Genomic DNA, 27003 nt, shown 5'->3' with positions numbered 1-27003 from the left:
ATGCAGTGCAGAAAGACGAGCTCCCCCAGCTGGTAGGGGCCTGTATGCCACTGGAGAAAAGCGGAGAGAGAGCTCCAGAAAGAACGAAGAGACGGAACAAAAATGAAAACACCACCCAGCTGTGGATGTGCCTGATGATGGAGGTAAAGTCCGATGCTGTAAAGAGCAATACTGCATAGGAACCTAGAATGTTAGGTCCATGAATCAAGGCAAATTGGAAGTGGTCAAACAGTAGATGGCAAGAGTGAACGTCGATATTTTACGAATCAGCGAACTAAGATGGACCAGAAAGGGAGAATTTAATTCAGATGACCATTATTATATCTACTACTGTGGGCAGGAATCCCTTAGAAGAAATGGAGTAGCCCTCATAGTCAACAAAAGGGTCCAAACTGAAGTACTTGAGTGCAGTCTCAAAAATGACAGAATGATCTCTGCTTGCTTCCAAGGCAAACCATTCAATGTCATAGTAACCTAAGCCTATGCCCCAGCCAGCAATGGTGAAGAAGCTGAAGCTGAACAGTTCTCTGAAGACCTACAAGACCTTCTAGAACTAACACCAAAAAAAGATGTCCTTTTCATCATAGGGGGACTGGAATGCAAAAATAGGAAGTCAAAAGATACCTGGAGTAACAGGCAAATTTGGCCTTGAAGTACAAAATGAAGCAAGGCAAAGGCTAACAGAGTTTTGCCAAGAGAACGCACTGGACATAGCAAACACCCTCTTCCAACAACACAAGAGACGAGTCTACACATGGACATCACCAAATGGTCAACACCAAAATCAGACTGATTTGCAACCAAAGATGGAGAAGCTCTATACAGTCGGCAAAAACAGGACTGGGAGCTGACTGTGCCTCAGATCATGAACTCCTTATTGCAAACTTCAGACTTAAACTGAAGAAAGTAGGGAACACCACTGGGCCATTCAGGTATGACCTAAGTCGAGTCCCTTACAATTACACAGGGAACTGACAAATAGATTCAAGGGATTAGATCTGATCGATAGAGCGCCTGAAGAACTATGGACGGAGGCTTGTGACAGGAGGAGTGATCCAGACCATCCCCAAGAAGTGCAGTTCAGTCGCTCAGTCGTGTCCGACTCTTTGCAACCCTGTGGACTGCAGCACACCAGGCCTCCCTGTCTTTCACCAACTCCCAGCACTTGCTCAAACTCATGTCCATCAAGTGGGTGATGCCATCCAACCATCTCATCCTCTGTCATCCCCTCTTCCTCCTGCCTTCAGTCTTTCCCAGCATCAGGGTTTTTTCCAATGAGTCAGTTCTTTGCATTGGGTGGCCAAAGTATTGGAGCTTTAGCTTCAGCATCAGTCCTTCCAATGAATATTCAGGTCTGATTTCCTTTAGGATGGAATGGTTGGATCTCCTTGCAGTCCAAGACACTCTCCAGAGTCTTCTCTAACACCATAGTTCAAAAGCATCAATTCTTCGGTGCTCAGCTTGCTTTATGGTTCAACTCTCACATCCATACTTGACTACTGGGAAAACCATAGCCTTGACTAAATGGACCTTTGTTGGCAAAGCAATGTCTCTGCTTTTTAATATGCTGTCTAGGTTGGTCATAGCTTTTCTTTCAAGGAGCAAGCGTCTTCTCATTTCACGGCTGCAGTCACCCTCTGCAGTGATTTTGGAGCCCAAGAAAATAGTCTGTCAGTGTTTCCACTGTTTCCCCCTCTATTTGCCATGAAGTGATGGGACTGGATGCCATGATCTTAGTTTTTTGACTGCTGAATTTTAAGCCAGCTTTTTCACTCTCCTCTTTCACTTTCATCAAGAGGCTCTTCAGATCCTCTTCCCTTTCTGCCATAAGGGTGGTGTCATCTGCATATCTGAGGTTATTGATATTTCTCCCTGCAATCGTGATTCCAGCTTGTGCTTCATCCAGCCTGGCATTTTGCATGATGTACTCGGCATATAAGTTAAATAAGCAGGCTGACAATATACAGCCTTGACGCACTCTTTTCCCAATTATGAAACAGTCCATTGTTCCATGTTCAGTTCTAAATGTTGCTTCTTGACCAGCATATAGGTTTCTCAGGAGGCAGGTCAGGTGGTCTGGTGTTCCCGTTGCTTTTAGAATTTTTCAGTTTGTTGTGATCCACACAGTCGAAGTCTTTGGTGTAGTCAATAAAGCAGAAGCAGATGTTTCTCCGGAACTCTCTTACTTTTTCTATGATCCCCAAGAAAAAGAAACGCAAAAAGGCAAAACAGTTATCTGAGGAGGCCTTACAAATAGCTGAGAAAAGAAGAGAAGCGAAAGCAAAGGAGAAAAGGAAAGATATATCCAGAGTTCTAAAGAATAGCAAAGAGAGATAAGAAAGCCTTCTTCACTGATCAATGCAAAGAAATAGAAGAAAACAATAGAATGGGAAATACTAGAGATCTCTTCAAGAAAATTAGAGATACCAAGGAACATTTCATGCAAAGATGAGCACAATAAAGGACAGGAATGGTACAGACCTAACAGAAGCAGAAAATATTAAGAGGTGGTAAAAATACACAGAAGAACCATATAAAAGAGATCTTAATGACCCAGATAACCACGATGGTGTGACCACTCACCTAGAGCCAGACATCCTGGAATGCGAAGTCAAGTGGCCCTTAGGAAGCATCACTAAAAACAAAGCTAGTGGAGGTAGTGGAATTCCAGCTGAACTATCTCAAGTCCTTAAAATGACACTATTAAAGTGCTACACTCAATATGCCAGCAAATTGGAAACTCAGCAGTGGCCACAGGACTGGAAAAGGTCAGTTTTCATTCCAATCCCAAAGAAAGGCAATGCCAAAGAATGCTCAACCTACCACAGAATTGCACTCAGCTCAGGCTAGCAAAGTAATGCTCAAAATTCTCCAAGCCAGGATTCAACAGTACATGAACCAAGAACTTCCAGATGTTCAAACTGGATTTAGAAAAGGCAGAGGAAGTAAAGATCAAACAGCCAACATCCACTGAATCATCGAAAAAGCAAGAGAATTTCAGAGAAACATCTATTTCTGCTTTATTGACTACTCCAAAGCCTTTGACTGTGTGCATCACAGCAAACTTTGGAAAATTCTGAGATGGGAATACCAGACCACCTGATCTGCCTCTTGAGAAATCTGTATGCAGGCCAAGAAGCAACAGTTAGAACTGGGCATGGAAAAATGGAGTGGTTCAAAACTGGCTGGGAAAGGAGTACGTCAAGGCTGTATATTGTCACCCTGCTTATTTAACTTACGTGCAGAGTACATCATGAGAAACGCTGGGCTGGATGAAGCACAAGCTGGAATCACAATTGCAGGAAGAAATATCAATAACCTCAGATATGCAGATGACACCACCCTTATGGCAGAAAGTGAAGAGGAACTAAAGAGCCTCTTGATGAAGCTGAAAAAGGAGAGTGAAAAAGCTGGCTTAAAACTCAACATTCAAAAGCTATTTTCTTGGGCTCCAAAATCACTGCAGATGGTGACTGCAGCCATGAAATGAAAAGATGCTTGCTCCTTGAAAGAAAAGCTATAACCAACCTAGACAGCATATTGAAAAGCAGAGACATCAGTTTGCCACCAATGGTCCACCTAGTCAAAGCTGTGGTTTTTCCAGCAGTCACGTATGGACGTGAGAGTTGGACCATAAAGCAAGCTGAGCGCCGAAGAATCGATGCTTTTGAACTGTGGTGTTAGGAAAGACTCTTAAGAACCCCTTGGACTGCACGGAGATCCAACCATTCCATCCGAAAGGAAATCAGTCCTGAATATTCATTGGAAGGACTGATGCTGAAGCTGAAGCTCCAATACTTTGGCCGCCTGATGCGAAGAACTGACTCACTGGAAAAGATGCTGATGCTGGGAAAGATTGAAGGCCGGAGGAGAAGAGGACGATAGAAGATGAGATGGTTGGATGGCGTCACCGACTCAATGGACCTGAGTCTGAGCAAGCTCCAGGAGATGATGAAGGACAGGGGAGCCTGGTGTGCTGCAGTCCATGGGGTCACAGAGAGTCGCGCATTACTGGATGAAGGGACAGTAACCACTGATATAACCCTACAAAAGCCTATAAAGCAGGGTACAGGTAGCAAGACTGACCAGCACAAGTCTGAAGATCTCCAAGTTTGACGTGGCAGAGCCAACATTTAGACACACGTCTGCCCGACACCAAATCCTGTGCCCCTTCAAGGAGGCTCTTCTCAAGCACTCTGGTGCCTAAAGGGCAGTGCATCAGAAGGGCCCTGGCTTCCGCATCTGCCAGCCTGCGGGCCCCCTGACATCTCCTGGCCAGGTACCTCCTGCGAGCGTGCTGTAGGCAGGCGATGCAGCACTGCCCTTGCCCCCTTCCGGCTGCCCAGCCACGTCTGCAGTAGAGGCTACCGCCTCACGCTGAGGAGCCCAGGCTCACTTCGCACATGCGCCCAGCACTGCCACACCCCCTGCGGGCCAGGCCGGGCTGCGGCTCTCTGGGGACACAGTGACACCCAAGCATGCCATCAGCAGCTCTCGCCGGGTGAGTAAGGAGTGGAGAGCAGCCGTCTTCTGCACTCACGCCCTCTGTGGGGCTGGGCTTTCAGGGGTCTCAGCGAGAGCAGGGCCCCTTTTCCGGGTCTGAGTCGGGCTGCTGCGGCAGCACAGCACGCCCACTAGCAGGCCGGCTGCTAGCACACGCTTGTGTCAGCCCGGCACGCAGGCCGTGACCCTGACGGGCTGTCAGAGAGGAGCTCCCGTGCCTCCCCCTTGGCCCACGTGGCCCCCTGCCCACGGCCGCTTCCGTGGCTTCTGCCCCCTGGGCTGGGGGTGAGCCCAGGTCCACGTGGTGGCTCTCCTACCCACGCAGCTTCAAGAGCTGCCGCAGAGGCGGGGTGTCCTGGAGTCCTCGGGGTGCCCGTTTCCAGAAGACACAGCCCCGCCGGGCCCAAGGAAGGGCACCATGCGGGGGGCACCAAAGCACCCCAGCCCCATGGGCCGGCAGCGCCTTCTCCATGCAGTGTGAGCTCCGGGTCGGCCCTCAGCCGGCGGGACCAGCGCCGGGAAGCATCTCTGGCTGCACATACCCCGCAGTCTCAGGGTGCACGGCGGGCACGTCCTGTGGAAACGCCTCTGCCCCAGGACACAGCCCGTCAGGGCCCGCCTGGCTCCTGGCACCCGTGCCCAGGGGGACCCACGCTGCCCGGGTCCCCCCTCTGCTGGGCTCTGCTTCCTGTTTCCCCACCAGGCTGGGGCCTCTGGGGACAGGGGAGCAGCCCTGGTGAGCCTCCGACAAGGCCGCCGTGGGAGCGGGGCGGCAGGGGCGGACGGGGCGCCGGGCAGGCCCGGCAGGCGAGCACTCACGTGTTGCACACGGCCATGGTCTGGCATGCCTCCCCCGTGCAGAACTCCGAGATGGTGCTGTACTGCAGGTTCACGTGGTGAAAGAATGTCGTGGCTGCGAAGGGAAAGCGGGGCCGGAGCCTCTCCTCAGGCCCTGGGCACGGCGGCTGGCGCTGACCAGGCCAGAGGCCGCAGCCTCAGCACAGCACCGCCTTCGGGGGTGGGCGGCACGGGCCACGGTGCTGAGCTGGGCAGAGTGCCCCAGCCAGTGTGACCCAGTGCCCTCCACGAAGGCCTGGGCAGAACACCTCCCACCCCGGCTCTTACCATCCCCAGCTGCTCGGAGACACCACTAACATGGCCGCAGCACCGGCAGCACTCTCCTCTGAGGAGAGCCGGCACACGACCCTGCGGAGGGTGTTCTGTGAGCCGAGTGCCGAGCCTGGCTGGCAGGTGTGGGCGAGCCACCCCCCAGGCTGCGGCCCTCCCCACCCTGGCCCTGCCGCCACGCTCGCGTCCCGCAGCCTCCCCCGGCCCTGGTGTCCCGCACCGAGTTGCCCTCTCTGCAGGGACCCCAAGGCCCTGTGCGGTTGGCTGTCCCGTGCCTCAGCTTCAGTCAGCTTGTGTGTGCGGACACTGGGCACCAGCTCCGGGGGTCCCCGGGGCAACGAGAGGCCGCCCCGCCCGCCCCGCCCCCACGCACTGTTGCTGGCCAGCCACTCGTTGAGGTCGATCTCCCGGGGCAGCACCACCAGCTCCTTGAACCCGAAGTCCGTGATCCTGGACTTGGCATACTCTGGCTCCAGGTACACCTTCTTCTCCTCGGCGGCGGCGGGCTTCTTCCCATTGGGCTTGGCTTTGGACTTCCTGCGAAGAGAAGAGAGGCAGGGGTCACAGCGGAGGCAGGCGTGGAGGCCGCAGGCCCAGCTCCGGGGGGCGCCTCGGGGGCTGCAGCTCCTGCGGCCCAGGTGTGGGCGGAAGCCGCCCTGTGCCTCTGCCCTCCCTGCCCTGTCAGGGCCCAAGCCTGGAACCAGAGGCAACAGGGGGCTTGCAGCCCACCCGAGGACGGGAGAGTGGCTATACGAGCCGGCTCCCCCCCCACCCCTGTGACACCACGGCCCCGCAGCCCCACAGGGTCCTGCCTGACGTCCTCCCACACAGGGGGGCCAGCAGCTCGCCCTGCTGAGGCCCTGCCGTGCGCCGGCACCCCGGGCCGCCCCGAGGCCTGCTGTCCCCACAGGCCCCCGCTCCCCGCCGCCAGCTAAGCGGCCCCGCGTGGTTCCAGGCACAGACAGACGTCGGCGCCAGCGCATGTCACAGAGATTTGACGAAATGGCCACTTCTCACTAACGTTTTTCTTTCTTATCCGTTAAGAGTCTGCTGCCGTGTAACAAGACACACGGCTTTGAGGTGTTCTCTGGACACTGAGCACCAAGACCCAGCGCTCCTGGGACAGAGGGAGCCCCAGCCCCACCTCGGTGGGGACGGCAGTGGCCCCACAGCCGGCCTCCCCCCTGGCCCCGAGGCCCGAGACGGAGGGGATGGCACATCCCCCGGGGAGGAAACCGCCCGACGGAGCGGCCAGAGCCGCGGCCGGGACGCCAGCCCGGGCCGGGTTAGACCCGAGTCCCCGTGTCTTCCGCAGGCTGGGGCAGAGGGAGCCAGCGTGTGCCGTGTGCAGAGCAGGGCCCCCGGGCCGACATGGGGTCACACTGCTCCCACCCACCACGTTTCAAGGCCGGTCAGGCTCTCACGGAGGGTGAGGGAGGTTCCTAAGAACAGGGACTCGTCTTCTTCCTTCACTCGAATGCCTGGGATCTCCAGCGCAACATCCCGACTCTGAGCAAATACATGGCCGGTCCATCAGCCTGTCCTGAGTCCACCGACCAGAAAAGGCTGCCCTCAGCTGCGGACTCTTGAGGAAGGGCCATCTGGGATGGGGGTGGGGGGCATCCGAGGGCATAAATGCTCGGTGAGGCCCCCACCCAAGGGGCAGCCACAGGCCTGGGGGACGTAGCCTGGCTGGGGGGCGGGGCCGGTCTCAGGGCAGTGGGAAGACGGAGGACCCGGGTGCCTGGGGGAGACCCACTGTGGGCCCTGCACGGGGCGCCAACCAGACACTCTGTGTGGCCCCCCTCCAGCCCCACCGAGGCACAGGGGTCAGGGGGTCACACAGGATGGAAGGTCTGCCGCTCCTGACCTTGCCCTTTTTGTTCTTCTGTTTTGAAAAGCTGCTAGTGGTTTATTTAAGAGAAACAGGAAGGAAAAATGCTCTCTGAATGCCAGGGAAATGTTTTCCCCTCAGCGTCGCACAGCAGATCTTTGCCTTAAAAGGCAGCGTGTGCTTGGCCTCTGGGTGCGGCGCGGCAGGGCCAGCACTGGGTGGGGGCCATGAGGTCCTGCGCTGGGCCCAGGCGCAGACACGGCACACATATGGGCTCACGCGGGGGCACCTCAGGAGTTCTGGGGGGTGCGGGTCACAGGGGGCAAGTGTGGACACAGACCTCTGGGGGCCCCGCAGCTCCCCCGGGGGCACAGAAGGGACCAAGCCCCAGAGGGGCTGCGGACACCAGTGGGCGGAGCGCGTTCTGGAGCCTGGGTCCGAGCCCGGAGCTGCCGCCGCCCAGCGGGAAGCCTGCACTTGCCTGGACGGTGCTGTGCCCACAGCCCCGGTCTCCCAGGGCCAGCCTGCAGAGTGCACCTCCCACCCCGAGTGGCCCTCTGCTCTGCCCATCCCCGAGCGTCTGCCCATGGGCGACTGTCCACTGTGCGCCCGGCCCCGCTGACCTGACCCCCTTGCCTCTGCTCCAGGTGGCGCACCTGGCTGGGGCCAGACACCCCGAGTCAGTGGCGGCGGGTGGAGGTGCCGCCATCACCCGCGAGGGCTGGGGCGAGGGGGCCCAGGCCGGAAGCCCCCAATGGCCCCGCCCCCGTGCCCTGCGCTCCGTGCAGCAGCCTCCCCCTGGGGGTCTTCACATGGGCAGCTGGGCGAAGAGGCAGAGGAAGTGGGCCTGGAGTCGGCGGTGAGAGCCCTCGGGCACAGGCTTCCGGCGACACGCAGTGACCCTGGAGCCAGGTTCTCCCCGCCGGCTCAGGCAGTGGACGCCCCCCAGGTGCCAAGCGCCGCTGCCGCCAGCTCCGTTCATCAACTCCTTCCAAAGGCATCATGGCCAGCTTGGCCCCAGGCATGGCCGCCCCAGGCGCCACCACAAGGACACCTGTGGCGAGGTCCTGACATCCGGGAGTGGCGGGCAGTCCAGGTCTTCCCACAAGCCACCCCTCCAGGCGCCGGTGCTGGGCGAGGGGCTGGGGCCTCCAGGCACAGAGCCGGCAAGGTGGCCCTGGACTGGGGGTGCGGACACAGGGGACGGCACCCCTCTCCCCTCAGAGCCCAGCCGGCCCGCCGCCTTCCGCTGATACCAACGGATACCAGAGCAGCCAGCGCCTTCCCCGGGGGGGTGGTCCAGGCGGCCTGCGCCGGGGGCTGCGGGAGCTGACATAGGCGGGTGGCCTGGCACGGCCTCATGGCTGGAGGGGAGCTGGGTTACGAGCCTCCTACAGACGCGAGGACGTGCACTCCAAGTAAAACCCGGGTGCTGCGTGGGCCCACAGGGGAGCCCAGGGTGGTACAAGGAAGGAGGCGCCCAGGGAGAGAGCTCACCTTCCCAAGACCCCACGTTCTGACGAGCGGGCCTGGGGCACCTGCACTCTTGACACCTGGAGACCAGACTGCCCCCGGCCATGTTCTCGCGGGTCCTCACGGGCCCTGGCGACCAGCCCCTTCCTAGAGCAGGGATGTGGGGGCAGAAGACTGGGAAGACCCCCACGGAACCCCCGTCAAATCCCCACGAGCTGCAGTGGCCAGACGCTGTGGGGAGACAGGTGAAGTCGTTTCCCTTCTAGGTTAGAGGCCGGGCGGTCAGCACCCCAAACAGAGCAGGCTTTCAGAAGCTGTGCGTCCCCACCAAACAAGAGACCAGCTGAGAGGAAAGGCACCGCGCAGGCCGAGGGCGGCAGAGACCCCCGAGACCAGTCCTCGCGCATCGGGTGCTCGTGGCGTGGCCCCACCCGGCACCGCAGCCTCCAGGGGCCGCCACGCGCTGAGCCCGCGCATGCTTGGGACTTCTCTCCCGGGAGGTAAGCTGCTCTTCTGACTCCTGGCTGAATCACCACCTTTGTGTGAAGTCCTCCTGGTCCCTGGGGCAGGCCTTGGCCTCTCTCTCCCGGACGGCTCAGAGGGCTGGCCCTGCCCTTGTCCTCCTTGGCACCCACTCCGGGTCTGGGGCCCCCCGCTACGCTGGGCACACATGGCAGCCCCTGACACTGTTGGGGGCGTCACCGCTCCTAATCAGAGCCAACATCCCAGAGGGGGCCCTGCCAGCGTGCCCACACCCCACACCTCTACACGGCAGCTCACTCTGGGCTTCTGCTTATGACCCCGCAGAGTCCTCCATGGTGGGGGGGCGGCTGGGGGTGGCCCTGTGGGAAGGAGGGTGGCAACCACAGAACCCCGGGGACACGGATCACGGAGCCCGCCGGTGGCCCCTCCCCCAGGGACCGCAGCAGCACAGCTGGGCCTCCCCCAGACGCCTGCGCAGCCTGGTTACAGTCAATGAATTAGGGGAGCAAAAGGCAGTTTTCCTCGAGAGCTGTGATGCCCCCGCATCACAAGCAGACACGTGGCGCGCATGCAGAGGCCGAGCTCGGCTGGGTCGCGTCTGAACTGCCAGCAGCGTGTCCAGGCCCCCTCACCGCGGGGCTGAGCCGGGCCCCCAGAGCACGCAGCACGGGATGGGCACCCCGCCTGGGAGGGCCGCTCCCCAGCACCGCCCCCCCCCTTCCTGAATGCCCGACCGAGACGCTTCCACCCTGACGCAGAAGAGGCTCTGGAGAGGCTCCAGCCTCTCACGTGGGACACTGGAGGCTCTGTGGAGCAGCTGAGGGAGGTGAGGAAAGAGGCCCCACAGCAGACACAACCAGGGCAGGCTCTGGACAAGGTCGCTCGTCAGAGACTCCGGTCACCCTGCCCAGGGACCGGGGGTGGCGAAGGTGTGGCCCAGGGGGCTCAGGAGGGCATGACACGGGTCTGCTGCAGGCACGGCTCACTGCAGGCAGACGCCAGTCTCAGGAGCCCCCTGTTCTCACCCAGACCCTCTGGGCTGGACACCCGCTTTGGAGGCTCTCTGCCTCCCACAGACAGCAGGAAGGGCTGAAGTCTAGGGAGAACCTCACTCCAAAGTTCTGAGCACGCCCAGCTGCTCCCGCCCCAGGCCCATCCGCTCCTCAGCCCAGGCGGGGTCTGCACAACATGGAGACCTGACCAGGGGGAGGGCCACGCCTCCCCAGACAGCCTGGGGCCGGACGAGGGACTCTCCGACGCCCGCGGCCCTGCCACGCTCACCTGAGCACTTTGCCAACTGCCTGAAGCACTGTCTTGCAGCTGAGCCCGGCCTTGGGGGGCGGGCTGAGCAGAGCTCGGTCTGTGGGGAGACCACTGTGGTCTCCGAGCATGGTGGGCAGCGCAGAAGCGAGCCGGGAAAGCAGGCGCCCCAGCCCCGACGCTCCCTGCCTTCCTCGCAGCCCTGGCTGGGGGCCAGCCAGGCCGGCCAATGAGGCAAGCGGGCGGGAGGGCGGCCGGGCCCCGGCTGGGCAGGGACAGCAGCTGCTCCTTTTACAGGCAGGGCCAGCCAAGCCCGGTTACTTGAGGGGACGCCTCAGTCGCCTTTCAAAGTGGCGCCGCTCAGGCGCTGTGTGGGGCGAGGTCACTGCTGCGGGGTTGGTGTGGCCCCAGAGAGGACCTGTTGGGGGGCCCTTCTGACGCGGCCGGGGACGCTCTGGGCAGGCAGGGCTGCGGGGAGAGGCGGGCTGTGCACCTGCAGAGCGCGGAGGCAGGCAGGCAGCGTCTCCATCCGAATGCTCTTGGGAAGACAAGCTGCCAAGTGGGCACAAGGCAGAGGGCGGCAGACACTGCCAGAGGCCTCCCGAGGGGGCACAAGAGGGGTGTGACCGAGGTCTTCATCACGCGGGCCCCATACAGGACCGTCAAGGACTAGAAAAGCAACCGTCTGACAGGACGACCCCGGCTGGACTCCAGCCTCTGACTGGCCACAGGCCCAGCTCGATGTCAGCGCGGCGCTGGCCTGCACTCAGCAGCAGCCCCATCCAGCAGAAGCGTGGCCCCGGAGCGGCCAGGCCCCCACACCGTGGCCTCAGCTGGACTCTGCCCCACGGCCGCATCCCACAGAGCCAACCACTCACCCAGGCTCAAGCTAGCTCTGCGCTGTGGCAAAGCCCCCAGGAGGACCACCCCACACGTGTGGAGCAGGCTGGCTGCCCGGCCACACGTGAGGACCAGGACAGGACCCAGGCACTGTACTCACCTGGGGAGCGTGAGCCTCCCTGAGTGGGGAGGACGCGGCCTGCCAGGCAGCTGGTGCAACTGAGCAGAGGGTGCCTCCAACTCCCCGCCACGGGATGAGAACTGCCACTTCCTCAAGGGGCCCTGGGCCCCCCTATCGGAGCAGATAGAAGGCCGAGACTGACCCAGCCACCCTGCCGCCGGGGAGTCCCCTTCCCGGGCGCTCTGGGCTGGCAGAGCAAGGGCACGGGTGTGCACACCCACCTCGACAGCTACGTCCCTGCCCAGCGGACACGGCATCCATGTGGAGCTGGGCGTGCGCGCACCCTGATGCCTCCGCCTCTGGTCCGCCCCCGGGGACCATGCCCACCTCCTCCCCGCCTGTCTGGAACCCTCCCACTCACGGCGCCCCAGCTGTGAGGGCAGCAGAGCCCAGAACACTGGTTGAAGGTGCAGGAACATCTGGTTCACGTAAAAGCAAGTGGGCAAAACTTCAAGGCTAAGTCCAACGAAAATGGAAAAGAACAAGGAAGAGTGATAATCACAACAGTCCAGAAAAACACACAGAAGACAGATGGAACCCATGCCTCAAAAATTAAACCTGGAAACCTCAGAAACAAAGCGAATTAAAGAAAGAACTGAAGTGGCAGACACAAAGGCCAATAAGAGCAAGAAATGGGAGCTCCCAAATGAAGTCTAGATGAGGGGAGACACGAGGGGGGAGGGCTTCTTGGTTTTAATGGAAAGGGAATGAAGACCTTTTTCCACTGGGAGTAACCGATGCTGGACTTGCCCTCCACCATCAACAACCTCACACTGGATACAACATAAGCAGCAACTGGTTTCAGACGCTGGAGGACGCGGGGGATGGCGCCCTGGACGGCAAAAAAAGCCTGGGGAAGGCTGCGACGGCCCGCTGGAGGGCCCAGGGTCTCGGCCACGGCGGACACAAGAACAGAAGCTGGGGCTGCGGACACGCGGGGCAGAGAAGCAGAGGGGACGGGGCTTCCCAGGGCAGGGCCGCGTGGATGGACAGAGGGCCACGAAGCCTTCGGCTGACTCCCGGGCTGAGGAAGCTTTACTGCGGTGCTCACGGGGGGCACTGCGCCGAGCCCTGCCTTTCTGCTGGGGTCCTGTCTTGTCTCCTCCTTGAGGTGTCTCCTCCTCCGGGCTCCTTGGTGGGGAGGTGACCAGTGAGGGCCTGCGGTGGTGCCCAGCCCCTGCCTGCAAGGACCTGCTCGGCGGGGAGGGGACCCCTCTGAGGGGCCCCAGCAGCGAGTCTGGGAGGCCAGACGGGCAGAGGTCACGGGCAGCGCACCGGGGGGGACGGGATGCCGAGCACTGTGCTGCAGGCCCTCGGGTCCCTGGCTGAGCCCACCTGGACACTCGCTCCAGGAGCGGCTATGGGAGGACACCCCACCCAGGAGGATGGGTGCGGCCCACCTCAAGGCTCGCATGGGCCTAAAGCGAGTTCCTTCCCCCCAGATGGAGGACAGGTGGAGAACTCCAGAGGTCAGTGGCGAGAAAAGCCGGCCAGATACGAGATCGCGCCACAACCCCAGCTACACAGAACACAAGGCTGAGAGCCAGTCGTTTCCAACCTGAGTCCAGGCAGCTCACAGAAAGAGAGGCATCCAGCAGCAGACGGGCCAAAGACCCTGACGCCAGGAAGGGTCGGGGGCACCAGGGGAAGCGGGCGGCCGAGGGCCAGACGGCTGGGTGGCATCACTGACTCGGCGGACACGAGCTTCCGCAAACTCCGGGAGACGGTGGAGGACAGAGGAGTCTGGCGTGCTACGGTCCACGGGGTCACAGGGTCACAGAGTCAGACACGACTCGGCGAGTGAACAGCAAAGGCGAACACCGCCCGAGGCACAGCTCCCGAGGTTCGCGTCCAGCCGGAGCTCACCAACCTCAGGAAAGGGGAGCAGCGCGTCAGTGAGAGGGACGTTGCTCAGTCGTGTCCGATTCTTTGCGACCCCGTGGACTGCAGCCCACCAGCTCCTCCATCCATGGGATTTTCCAGGCAAGAATGCCAGAGTGGGTTGCCATTTCCTTCTTCAGGAGATCTTCCCTGACCCAGGGATTCAACCTGGGTCTCCCGCATTGTAGGCAGATGCTTTACCGTCTGAGCCACAGTACAGTTCAGTTCAATTCAGTCGCTCAGTCGTGTCCGACTCTGGACCCCATGAATCACAGCACGCCAGGCCTCCCTGTCCATCACCAACTCCCGGAGTTCACCCAAACTCAGGTCCATCAAGTTGGTGATGCCATCCAACCATCTCATCCTCTGTCGTCCCCTCCTCCTCCTGCCCCCGAATCCCTCCCAGCATCAGAGTCTTTTCCAATGAGTCAACTCTTCGCATGAGGTGGCCAAAGTATTGGAGTTTCAGCTTCAGCATCAGTCCTTCCAAAGAACACCCAGGACTGATCTCCTTTAGGATGGACTGGTTGGATCTCCTTGCAGTTCAACGGGCTCTCAAGAGTCTTCTCCAACACCACAGTTCAAAAGCATCCATTCTTCGGCGCTCAGCCTTCTTCACAGTCCAACTCTCACATCCATACATGACCACTGGGAAAACCACAGCCTTGACTAGATGGACCTTTGTTGGCAAAGTAATGTCTCTACTTTTCAATATGCTATCTAGGTTGGTCATAACTTTCCTTCCAAGGAGTAGGTGTCTTTTAATTTCATGGCTGCAATCGCCATCTGCGGTGATTTTGGAGCACCCCCCCAAAAAGTCAGCCAGTGTTTCCACTGTTTCCCCACCTATTTCCCATGAAGTGATGGGACCAGATGCCATGATCTTCGTTTTCTCAACGTTGAGCTTTAAGCCAACTTTTCCGCTCTCCTCTCTCACTTCCATCTTAGCTCCTCTTCCCTTTCTGCCGTAAGGGTGGTGTCATCTGCACATCTGAGGTTACTGAGCAATCTTGACTCCAGCTTGTGCTTCCTCCAGCCCAGCGTTTCTCATGAGGTACTCCGCAATGAAGTTAAATAAGCAGGGTGACAATATACAGCCTTGACGTACTCCGTTTCCTATTTGGAACCAGTCTGTTGTTCCATGTCCAGTTCTAACTGTTGCTTCCTGACCTGCATACAGGTTTCTCAAGAAGCAGGTCAGGTGGTCTGGTATTCCCATCTCTTTCGGAATTTTCCACAGTTTACTGAGATCCACACGGTCAAAGGCTTTGGCACAGCCACGCTAGGAATCGAATCAACTGATCGAAAAGGCCCAAGAGGGCTCAGGGCTCAGCGAGGAGACAGCGGCGTCAGGGTCACCGCGGCTGTGTCCCGCCTGCTCCAGAGACGAGAGAAACACTGGACACGTTCCAAGGAGATTTTAAAAAACGTGTTTTTTGAAGATCCCAGTTGAACTTGCAGAAACTGAAATATCTGAGACAAAAAGTTCCCTGGATGGAGGCTGAACGCCGAGACACAGCGGTGGCGACAGAAGGTGGGCAGCAGGAGCTCGAGGGGAGGGCCACGTCTGCCTCCTGGGAAGACCCAGCTCCTCCTGCGTCTCAACAGCGAAGCCGCACAGGACACAGGGACAAGGGCTGAAGGTGCCTGCAGGCAGAGCAGAGGGGCCAGTGTGAGGGCCACGCGGCCGCCAGGCTGGGCACGAGCGGCACCCGCCCTCAGGCTGCAGCCAGCGAGCGAGCGAGCAAGGGCGGGCGGGCCCCGGGGGAAGGCGGCCAGCATCCTCAGACCCCAGCAAGCAATCCGCCAGGTCACAAACTGGAAACAACCCTCGCGGCCGCCGGCAACAGGCGAACAGGCCTCCGAGGCACCAGCCAGCCGAGTGAAGCCCAGAATGCCCGGGGAAGAAACCCCGCCCCCTGCCGGATGGTGCTGCGGGTGGGCCTCTGCCTGGGCACTCGTGCCCTGGAGCACAAGCCGCCCTAGTCAGGTGCCACGCGTTCAGGACGCTCAGGCGTCTGCACCCCCGTACCCAGGCCCCCGCCAGGAGCCCAGAGCTGAGAGCCCAGCCCCGAGGGCGGCTGCCCCCAAGGAGAGGGCCTTTCAGGACACAAACAACGCCCTGGGCCTTGCTCCCACGGGCCCCCGAGTCCTTCACCATCAACAACTAGGGGCTGGGCCCAGGCCCCACTGCCAGAAGGGCACCCGTGAGCACACAGAATGTGCGCACTTGGCCCGAGTGCCCTGGGGGCGGACAGACCCAGGCTGATGAAGGAGGGCCTCAGGGCCCCCGACGAATCACCCTGCCCGCTTCCTTGGTAAGACTGCAGGCAAGACGCCACCATGACTTCAAGGTCCCCAGCCCCGCGGGCGGACTTTCAGGAGAACAGAGAGCAGCCTGCTGTGCTAGAAGGTGAGTCTGGAGAGCTCAGGCGTCCGCCGGGGCCAGGAGGCAGGGGGATGGCAGAGCTGGACCGGAGGCGCCTCTGCGCCAGAATCCTGTGCAGTGAGGGCCTTGCACTCGGGGTCCGGACAGTCCTCCCAACTGCCGAGCTCCTCTCAGACCATCGCACACCAGGAAACAAACCCCTAACCACGCTGTGCAGGGCGAATGTCATGTGCGTCTACTTAAAGATACCTAAACATGCCTCCCGCTGAGTGGGCAAAGAAGTTCTCCAGGCCGGAAGCCACCCGCCTGTTTACTTTCGAGACAACCATCTGCACGGCCCAGCCTCTGGGCTCCTCCACGGCTGCAGAGGTGGAGCACGTGTGTCTGCAGGGGGAGGCGCTGTGTGTGCGTGGGGGTGTGATGCAGCTTCTGGGCAGCCATGCCCTCCCTCCCCACGCCCGGCCCAGGCTTCCCCAGTGCGGCCCCGCCACCCTCCTGGCCCTCGAGAGCGCTGTGGACTGCACAGTGACGGAGCTGCCGCCCTCCGGGACCACAGGCCTTCCCCCACAGGCCTGTGGCTGCTATCAGGATGCGTCTCTCCTCGCCCGCCACCTTCCTGAGCTCCGGTAAGCTTAGCTCAGTCTCGTCCCACTCTTTGTGACCCCGTGGGCTGCAGCACGGCAGGCTTCCCTGTCCATCACCTCCCGGAGCTGGCTCACACTCATATCCATCGAGTCAGTGAGCTCCAGGAAAGGACGCAGAGAGAGTCAGGTGCCTGTGCCCACCCGGACCCCCTGCCTGCCTGCCCCTGACCCCTTCAGGAGGCTGGCCCCAGGCGTGCAGAAAGGGGCAGGCACCAAACTGGGCGCCGTGTCCAGAAGCAGCAGGAGCCGACACTCAGTCCGTGCACATGAGAGAGCAGCCGCCAGGGCCCAGTCCCTGGACAGTGATGAGGAGCTGGACACGAGCCACAGCAAGGGCTTTTCCACCTCAAGAGACCCCGTGAGAGAATGAAAAGACAAGCAGCGTGTACTGACCCAGGACTTCCCTCCCAACAGACAGAGCGCTCTCAAAATGCAACGGAGGACAGGCAGGACACGGTGACAGACACTCCCCCAGAGAAGCTGCACCCACACCCACCAGGACGGTCAGAACCAGACCACGGAGGCTGACAGGGCCAGAGAGCACGTGCAGACACAGACCCGAGCCTCCACAGGCCACACGTGCCTCCCTGGGCACCCAGCCACCTGCTCCCCTCGGCGGGAGGACGAAGGCGCCGGGCACACGGAGACAGCGTGGGCGCTCACGGCGGCGCGATCCTGATCTGAACACGCAGGAAGGATGGAGCCAGCCGGGCCCTCTCTGTGTGAGGCTGCGCCTCATGAGAGGACAGAGGACAGCTCTCCCCAGCGGCGGGCGAGCCTCCCCGCAGCAGGCACCAAGGGCAGAACCCACACACCGGACACTCGAGGGTCCCCTCTAGACGGGTTCAGGTTGGAATCTGAGGCCTGCGGCAGCTCAGTGGGTGCTAAGCCCCGAGGGTGTGGCGAGGGCCGTCCGAAGTTCTAGATCAGCCTGGTGGGAGGTCAGAGACTACGCATACCTGTCAGAACTCAACAAAGCTTACGCTTCAGACTCAGTGGAATGTAGATTACACCTCGGCAAGCTGACCAGAGGCAAACACGCACATGCCCACAGCGAAGCAGGGACTCTCACTGGCGCCCCTGCAGGGAGTCCCACAGGCCCCAAAGAAGCCACGGCCCACAGGGCCCCCGCCGAGGACTCCAGGCACAGGGCGCCCAAGGGCAAGAGGCGCCAAAGGCCGGGGGGGACCAGAGGGCCGGGCGCCAGCTCCTTTCCGGTTCCACGACTCGGGAGGGGCGCGGGGCTCTAACCCGAAACCCACACACCTGTGCGCTCGGAGCTGCCGTGCTTTCTCTTCGTGCGTTCTGTTGCAACAGAGCTATTCACGTATTGCAGGAAAGAGAGAGGGGACGACTGCGCCGGAGCGTCTTCTTTCTAGGCTGGATGTGGCTTCAAGCTCTGTCGCCACTTTCTCCAATCCCTTTTCTCTGACTGATCTATTCCACAATAACAAAGAGCTTCATCTAGGTTTTCAAAGACAAAAGGGAGTAGGCAAAGGTTTGGGGGCCTGGAGTGGCCACACAGAGGCTCTCTCCTCCCAGGCCCGCCCTGTTTGTCCTCAGAGCCCCGAGAGCACCTGCCCTCCCTCCCCACAGGCCCCCGGGCACCCCACACAGCAGCCACACCACTGGGGCCACATCCAGAGGCGCCAGCAGCCTGGTGAGCTTGAGGCTGGGCGGGTGGATCGAGTCCCTGTTCAAGGCCCTGTGAGTGAAACAGGGGCTTCTGCGGTTTCAATCAGAAGGGCTGGGACGCCTCGCTAAATGTCGCAGCCGATCCTACCAGTGGTGGTAGTGGTGGGGGGGCGGCGGTCACCATGCTGGCTCTCAGAGGGGAAAGCTAGAGATCCACTCAAAGAAACCAGCTTGGAGCCAAGGAGATGCGCACACCAGGAGAGGTGGAGGTGGAAGGCGGGCGGGTGGGGGTCCTCTGCAGTGACTGCCTCGCGGCCAGCACAGAAACAGCCTCCTGAGACCAGAGGCCCCCAGGGGGCAGGAGGCAGGAGCAGAACCTCCCGGGGCGTCTCCTCACTGCCCGGCCTGCTCTGGACCTGCTCCGCCCAAAGCCAGCTGGAACCTGGATGGCCGGGAGCCCCGGGCACTAGCTCCCGGGCCTCCACTGCCCAGGGTGACACCCTCGTGCCAGCCCCAGGCCTGGGCCACCCCCTGCCCCATTCCAGCGCCCCCCTCTCCAGGCCCACTCACCTGACCCGACGCCCCATCTCATAGTGCAGGAGGCGGAGGCAGAGCCGAGACAAGGTCCACATGTGACCCCATTGCCGCTGGCTCCGGGGCACTCGCACCTCCAGGAGGGCAGGCCCGGGACCAAGGGACGTGAATTTCTACTCCTGGCAAGAGCGCAGCTGCCCTGGGCAGGGAGAGGCGGGCCTCACAAGCAGCCCTGCGGCTGCTCAGGCGGCAAGTGAGTCACTGGGAAGTGCAAGGGCTACACCCCGCCTCCCTCCCAGCCCTGTGCTCCTTCTCTAGAGGAAGAGGAAGCCCCAGGCCACCAGGGCTCCTGGGAAGCTGCCCAGCTCCTCACACTAATGGGGAGAAGGGCAGCCCCCCACCTCATGCAGCCTGGGCAAACAGGAGCCCCGCTAGCCTCGCCCGCCCGAGGCTGAGTGCTGGGTTCCCTCCGCATCCATCCCGTGTCGGCCCACCACCCCCGGACCGCCCGCCAAGGAGGGCAGAGAAGACATGCGGGTGGGGTGGAGTGGCCCCCTGGGCCTGGCTGCCAGGGGGAGCTCGGAAATGCCCGGGCACTTGAGCAGGGGGCAGCCAGGCAGGAAGAGCACCTGGACGGGAGCGGAAGGCAGGCTGCACCCCACAGGCTAGGGGATGGGAGCAGGCCGTCACCTTCGTGTGAAGTTCCAGCCAAGCCAACTGCCCCCTGGCGAGAGGCTGGTGAAGCCCAGCGAGTGGCCCCTGGGTCGCCGCTGACTATGGGGCACCCAGGTCACGCAGCCGCCACTCCTGACCCCCCAAAGCGCTGGCCCGGACACAGGGACTGCCGCCTCCCCCCATGAGCCTTCCCAAGCCCAGCAGGCACAGAGCCCAGGCTGCCTAAGAAAAGGCTGAGGTGGGTCCTGCCAAGTCAACCCGCCCTCCCCACTGGTATAAAAACATCAGAGGCAACATTTAGCCCAGGCACTGGAGAAGGAAATGGCAACCCACTCCAGTTTCTTGCCTGGAGAATCCCAGGGACGGGGCATCCTGGTAGGCTGCTGTCTACGGGGTCGCACAGTTGGCCACGACTGAAGCGACTTAGCAGCAGTGCATGGGAAGGAGGCTGGGGGAGCCGCCTCCCTGCCCGGGGCCCGACCCCAACAGGTGCTCAAGCACAGATACTGGGACTCCTCTGAATCTGAAATGCTAGAATCCAATCAAGAAACAGACATTCCGGAGGAAAATGTCAGAGAGATGGACGAGGCGCATTGCTCACGCAGGGCTGTAGGGAAGCTTCCCAAGAGGAAGGGATCCCGAGAGAAGACAGGCTGGGAGCTCGGCGGGGACGAACGGTGACACCCCTCCCACGGTGACCGCCCCAGGCTGGCCCCCACCGCCTCCAGGGACACCCCGTCGAGTGTCCGGGAGAGCCCCGTCACGTCCAGGGAGATGTCCCCATGACCCAGGGGCGCCTGAGGCGCGCCAGGCTGGTGGAGCAGCTTCCTGTCGTGGACACAGGGCAAGCGGGTGGACCCGGCGGCACCTGCCTCCCTGCCGGGCTGCTGTCCCGCGTGGCCGTTGGGCCCAGGGCAGGCCTGTCCCCGGGGGCGTTCGCAGGGCTCTGTGTAAGACGGTCTGGCCCCCGTGGAGGCTGCTGTGCGAGTTCCGGGCATGTCTGAAGCAGGTGAGGTCAGAAGCACTGAATGCCTTTTCAGCTTTCCATATTTTCAGCTTACGACAGACAGCTTTGGTGGGAGGGTGAGTTGAGGGAGATCTGAGTAAGGACAGGCCCCCAACAAGGGTCAGACTCCTCGGACAGAACCTGCAGCCGCCGCGCCGCCGCGATGCTCCCCGCGCCGCGGGGAGCCCAGGAGGACAGTCTCGGCCCCTTTCGCCCCCAGCCGCCTGCTGGGCTGCGCCGCCTCCCAAGAACCCCCTTCCTCTCCCTTTGGCGCTGGGCCTCCTCAGCAGTGAGTTTCCTGGAAGAAGGTGGAGAAGTGCTAGTTTCTCCAGAATTTGCAAGTGAAAGACGTTTTATTCTGTTCTTGCATTGGATTATAGTTCGGCTGGTGTGAAATGACTTCCACTTTGGAATTCCTTGTTTTTTAGTTTCCGGGTTGAATTTTGTTCAGATTCCTGGTTAGTTTTGCTCTGTTCCCCTCTGAAGGTTTCTGAAATCCTTCCCTTATCCCATGCTCTGAAGGTCCCACTCGTGTTTCCTGGTGGGAGTGGCGAAGCTTTCAGTCTGTGGGGCACGGAGTGAGCCTACTCAGTCTCAACTCGCTTCCTGTGATTCTAGAAATTTTCTAAGTTGCTTCAAAGCCCCTCTTCTGGAACCCCGCCGTGGCTCAGAGGCCCCTGCACCGACGCGCCGACATCTTCACCACCACCGACCTGGTGCCGTATCTGACGTTGTGGCCCTGCTGGGAAATACCCCCAACTCACCGCCTCTTCTTTACCAAGACTTCACCCTGTCATCACACGTCCAGCCTCCAAGCGCTCCTGTTAATTCTCTGGACGTTCCTCTTCTCTCCTGGTCGGTTCTCACTTGCCAGGGGCTCCTCTGGGCCCTGCAGGCCTCTCAGGAGACTAACAGCAGTAGCAGCCCCTCTGTGTATTCCATCGGCTCCCTCTTTTTCTACTGGTGTTGGTCTCTGCCTTCCTGTTCCCACAGTCCATGAGACACGGGGTGCTTCCTGGCCATCCACTCATATTTAGCGATGGGCACTAAGGAGCTCACCAACAGTTTCATGTGGGGGGCTGAGGGGGGGCGAGGGGGGACAGGGCTGGTTCAGGCCGCACGCAGGGGGCACACCCACCCCTCCACTGTCCGGTGTCTGGAGGGCTCTTCTCCCGGGCGGGTCAGACCCCATCCTTCCGCCCGGGGAGTGGACGGCAGGCGCCGGGGCCCTGGACACAGGCTGGTCTGGGAGCTGTGTCCGTGGCTCTGCACGGCGGAGGCCCTGGCGCGGTCCCGGGATGCGCGCTCTCGGGACAGCGACACTCGGGTTCAAGGCAAGCAGGAGGGAGCAGGCTGTCCAGCTGCTCCTGCGCACCTCCAGACCGCCAACCAGCCCCTCGGAGGTCCCGAGGGCCCCGCCAGGCTCCTCAGACTTCCCCTTCCTCGCGCCTGCGATCCGCCTGATCGCCAGCTTTCCAACTTCTGACTCTGCTGTCTCCCCGCTTTGTTCCCATCGGTCTCTGCCTCTCCAGAGCCCTCAGCTCTCATTCCAGCGGGGCTGGAGAGGGAGCAGATTCAACACACAAATGCAAAGTCCGCTCTCTTCAAGCGAAGGGGCCAACGCGACGGGACACTGGCAGGCGGCCCCTGCTCCCCTCCAATGGGGCCCCTGGGCTCTCCCCTTTCTGACAGCCCCCCCAAGCTGCCACTCACCTGAGGGGTGCTTCCAGACAGGGGGTGCTCACAAGCTGCCCACACCCCTCCTCCGCCCACCTGTGGGCAAGGCTTCCCACCCAGTTCAGGCAGATTCACGGACGTGGGCCTACCCTGCCTATGGACCCGGTGGGCTTCAGAGAAAACTCATCTTAACAGTATCCCCGCACAGCTCAGCCTTGCCCGACTCGCCTCCTTCCATCCCTCATCCTCAAATACCAGTCAGAGAACCCTGGGACCCAACCCTGAGGGTCAGTGGGCTACCCGCATCCTGTCCAAGGCCGTGGGCTAAACCCAAGGCTCTGCCCAAGGCTTCCAAATGGACGCCTGTGTCTTCACGGAGACGTGCCCAGAGGCCAGCACAGAGTACAGGTCCGCCACCCTCAGGACTCTCTGGCCGGAGCCAGGCCAGGGCTGGGAACCCAGGTTCCTGCCTGCACAGGAAGGGCAGGCCATGTGGGCAGCAGGTGCGCCCACATCCGCCCAGAAAGAGGCCCTGGGGAGCCTCCTGCTTGCGGCCCCTCAGCCACCCTGCCTTCACAGGACCACACCGCCACCAGCCACCGCCCCCCTCGGAATTCCGAAACCACGTGGACGAGGGCTCTGTGGCTCAGGGAGGTCCCCGCCCCCTCTGCTGAGGCCACAGGCGGAGTCCCTGACGCTGGATGACCTGCCCCAGGTCTCAGACCACCGTGGCAGAATGGGTACAGCGGACAGTGTGCTCTGCCGGGGGTTGCTGCTTTCATGAGGATTCTAGGAAGTATTGACAAAAACTTCACTGAAGGTCAGTGAGTGGCGAAATGCAGACCCTGGCCTTGGTGGCCCTTAGCTGCTCAAACACAGGCAGTCACTGAAGCCAGCCCCCCGTGGTGGCCAGGGCTCCCTAGAGCACGGGGCACAGGATGGGCACGTGCCCCTGAGGGCCATCACCTGAGGGGTGCTTCCAGGCAGGAGGTGCTCACGAGCTGCCAAGAATCCCCCAAACAGGATCCCAGTGGGGACGGCGGGGGTGGGGGAGGGGGCGCCAGTAGGGCCGTCGAAGGCCGAACAGCTGCTTCCCCGTTCAGACACTCACACTGAGACACTGGTGCTGCCGGGAGCCCCCCTCCCCAGGCCCTGCCCCCCCCCCACGCAGGTGGGACCCGGAACCCGAGGCTCCCACCTTCCCACCCAACCCACCTGTGCCACGCCCACCCAGTAGAGCGGCAGCGCCGCGCAGCCCGCGTGGACGCGGAGCCCCGCTCCGCCGGCCGCGCTGCGGTCGGAAGCCCCGGGGCTCCGGGCTCCGGCATCCTGCGTGTCCGGCGCGCCCTCTGGTGGACGCAGGGGCCACAGGCGGCGCTTTCAGCCTGCAGAGCCTCCCACCTCCTCCAGCAAGTGCGGGAAAGAGCTCCCCGAGCCTCCCCATCCCCGCCCCCGCCCGGAGAACCGCGAGGCGGGTCAGACCGCCTCCTGGGTGCCCCTAGACCAGCCCAGAGGCCTGCAGAGCGGGCTGGGTGGGCTGGGGCAGAGAGCGGCCAGCACTTCCCAGTGCGCCCCCTCCCCATGGGATAGCTACGGGGCAGTCCAGCCAACTCCCGGCTGGCAGAGCTTCTGCACCGCCTGGGCCCCCAGGATACACGACGTGGGGGAGCATTTTCCACAGGAGCAGAACGCAGCTGGCGAAGGCAAGGACAGTGATCCGGCAAGTGTGGCTGTGGGAAGGAAAGGACATCTTCCCACTGTGCAAACAAGGCGCCAAGCACCAGCTGCTTCCAAGGTCTTGCTCCACCTGACTGGGACGTGCGGCTTCTGCCTCCTGGAGGAGATCCCTCAGCATGGTGAGTGCGGCTGAAGGAAGGGGCAAGCAAAACCCTTTCCCCACAGCAAGCACGTGCACCCCAAGAGCACCCCGAGACCCTGCCGAAGGCTCATGAAAAAAGGTAATGAAGACGTCGAAGCAGGCTCAGCCCCACTGACAAGAAACACTGTGCTGGGAGAGATGCTCCCCTCAGCAGACAGGGCCAGAGAAGACGGTGGGGGGGCGGCAGCCAGGGCAGGGCCCGGCCGCCAGCCACCCGGCCGGGGAGAGAAGGCATGGGAGCCCGTGTCCCAGCCGCGGGTCCCAAAGACAAGCGGCAAGGAGAACGGTGTTCGTGACAGCACCAGGGAGCGACCGCCCCAGACGGGGTGGCACGGCTGTCCGGGGTGCGGAGCCAGAACAGACCCACCCTCCTGAGCTCACCCGTCTCCTCCACGGCCTCCATGCCTCCGCGTCCTGGGCCGGGCCCCACAGCCCCTGCCATCGGCGTGGGGCCACCAGGACCCGCGGGCCGGACAGCCCCACACAGCAGCCCCCCGAGACCCCGCAGCTCTTGGCCGGCGCCACTGAGGCTCAGGGGAAGGCTCGGCCCGAGGAGGGACGCAGGACGGGACTTCTATTTGGGAAAAGCCTCCCCTCGCGCATTGACATGCCTCACCGCTGTGGGTTCCGGGAGTGGAGGATGTGAAAGGCAAGGGTCCCGAGCTCAGCGGTGAGCTCTGAGGAGGGGCTTCAGGAAGCCACAGCCAGGCCGGGGTGGGGCTCGGAGAGAGGAAGGGGTGTGGGGCCCCCACGAGGAGAGGCCAGGGGGAGGGACTGCCCCAGAGCTGCAGGGGGCCCCGTGCCGCCCCCTTCACTGTGAATAGCGGCTGCCAGAGACTATGGAGGACCAGCCAGGTCCCAGCGCCTTGGGGGGCCAGTGCCCAGGGACCCCCAGGTGGGGCTGTGCTCGGCCCAGGCCCATCCCAACAGCAGTGGCCCCAAGGCCGGGTCAGGCTGCGGCTCAGCCCCGCCCGACAATGCACGCAGCGGGCACACAGACCACACGCGCACACACGCAGCACGCCCTAGGCCACGTGACAGGATGCATTTACCAGCGGTCATGACCACAGCTGGACGGAGGCCTCCAGAACAGGCGGCTGCAGCCTCTGGCCCTCCGTCTGCGGCGGTCCGCACAGGGCCTGGGCCCCGCCGGCCAAGGGCGTCTGCTGGGGGTCCTTTCTGTACACGCAGGGGGCACACGAGAGCCCAGTGCAGAAGCGCAGCGGGCACCGGGGCCTGCGACAGTGCTGAGGAGGCCGTCGTTAGAAAAGCCGAGCAGTGCCTGAAGACAGCCAAGGGGAAGCGCCCTCCAAGCGCGTGGCCCTCAAGTGTGTCCAATGGATCCGTGTTTCTACAGGCCGGCTGCGAACTTCAAATGACGGCTGCTATCTTTAGAGCTGCTTTTCAAGTTCTACTCAAGACAGTCATTCAAAGTGTCCACTTAATGAATAAATGCCCTTCCCAAACACGTCCTACAGAACTGTCACACCAACAGCCCGCACCGCTGCCCAGCTCGCCACCCCGGCCCCGTGGCTCCCTTCCTGTGTCCGTCCCAGGCTCCAGCATGGCACTGGGCCTGCACTTTCCAGGGTGCAATTCTCCAGATCCAGTGGGTTTGGTGGTTTAAGAGTCAAGACAGGTCGATGAGAAAAACATCGAGCTGGAGAGCGGGCCCCCCCGGGGCCTTTCTGCTGCACCTGGTTCCCTCCTGTCTTTCCCTCCAGCCTCAGCTCGGCTTCGAGTCCGGGGCTGGCCGCTCTGCACCCTGGCACCTAGACGTGGAGCTGGGGCAGCGGCTCCCCGCTCTGGGTCAGGCTCCCCACTCTGGGTCTCCCTGGAGCCCTTCAGAGGCCCGACCCCAGCCTCTCACCCAAGGAGACCCTGCCTGTCCCACACAGACGATCAAACTCCTGCTGCCCCGGACCCAGGGCCCGCAGCGGGTCAGGAAGCTTTGTGACCACGGCTGCCCCGGGCAGAGCAGGCAGGTGGGAAACGAGACAGCGGAGAAAGAGGAGCTGAGGGACGAGGGCACAGCAGGGGGCACCTGTGTGGCTCTGGGGGCGGCAGCCCCCACGCGACTCCCTCCACGGGTAGAGAAGCTGCTCGGTGTCCCTGCTGGCGTTCTCACAGAGGGCTCTCAACACGTGCGGAGGCAACCACAGGAAACACCTCGGCGCGTAAAACACACGATGGGGCAGCACGGTGCGTGGGGAGAGCCAGGAGGGCAGGGGCCTTTGCGAGCGCCAGGGAGCCCACCACCAAAGACACGTGCCCGGGAAGCAAGGAGGCGCCCAGCACAGGGGCGTCTGGGCTCAGGCGGGCCCCGCGCGGCGAGGTCTGCCCGTGTGGACAGGCCAGCCCGGGCCAACCCACACAGCTCCTTTCTGGGGGGAGCCCGGATGGGGAGGCAGTCCAGCCCAACTCTGACACTTCGGACAGCAGAAGTGGGACCTCCAGAGCACAAAGCTGAAGAGGCCAGCGCTCCACCCAGCGCACACAGGCACACACACAAGACTCGCTCTGTTTGAAAAGAGATCGAAAGAAAGGGTGACGGGTGGAGTCTGATCCAAAGTTACTAAAAAACAACAGAGGATGGCACAGAGGATAAGACCCCACCTGCCAACGCAGGGCACACAGGTCTGATTCCTGACTCAGGAAGACCTCAGATGCTGAGGGGCGACTACGCCCGTCTGTCAACTACTGAGCCTGCACTCTGGAGCCTGGGGGCCACGGAGCCCAGGAGGCCCGCACGCCGACAGCCTGTGCTCCGCCACAGGAGACGCCACGGCGACGAGAGGCCTGCCCACGGCAACCAGAGCAGCCACACTCGCCACAGCCAGAGCAGGCCCGGACACAGCAACGAGGACCCGGCGCAGTCAGAGACGAGCTCAGAGGGGAGTAAACGACGTGTTTTTTAAAGTGGAGCTCTCTTTCAATAAGGACACACAGAAAATGAATAAGTAAGAATCAGAACAGCCTCT

The 27003-nt window shown here is 61.8% G+C and overlaps 1 protein-coding gene across 4 annotated transcripts in view; it reads right to left on the bottom strand.

The window, feature by feature from the left end:
• The window catches only part of MOB2 (MOB kinase activator 2), a 52539-nt gene that overhangs the window by 7354 nt on the left and 18182 nt on the right, over positions 1–27003 (bottom strand). For 2 of the 4 annotated variants that reach the window (XM_052662174.1, XM_052662175.1), the window contains exons 2-3: positions 6005–6168; positions 5323–5416 (exon numbers count right to left, since the gene is read on the bottom strand). In XM_052662174.1, the coding sequence (XP_052518134.1) occupies positions 5323–5416; positions 6005–6168 (258 nt within the window). Of the gene's footprint in view, positions 1–5322; positions 5417–6004; positions 6169–11681; positions 11814–12417; positions 12500–13260; positions 13895–27003 lie in introns of those variants that run through there. The other 2 variants (XM_052662172.1, XM_052662173.1) reach the window with 2 other exon arrangements.

The sequence above is a fragment of the Budorcas taxicolor genome, chromosome 25, assembly GCF_023091745.1.
Source record: "Budorcas taxicolor isolate Tak-1 chromosome 25, Takin1.1, whole genome shotgun sequence".
NCBI classification, from domain to species: domain Eukaryota; kingdom Metazoa; phylum Chordata; class Mammalia; order Artiodactyla; family Bovidae; genus Budorcas; species Budorcas taxicolor.
The sequence above is the reverse complement of the archived record's forward strand: the minus strand, read 5'-3'. Positions and strand labels throughout refer to the sequence as shown.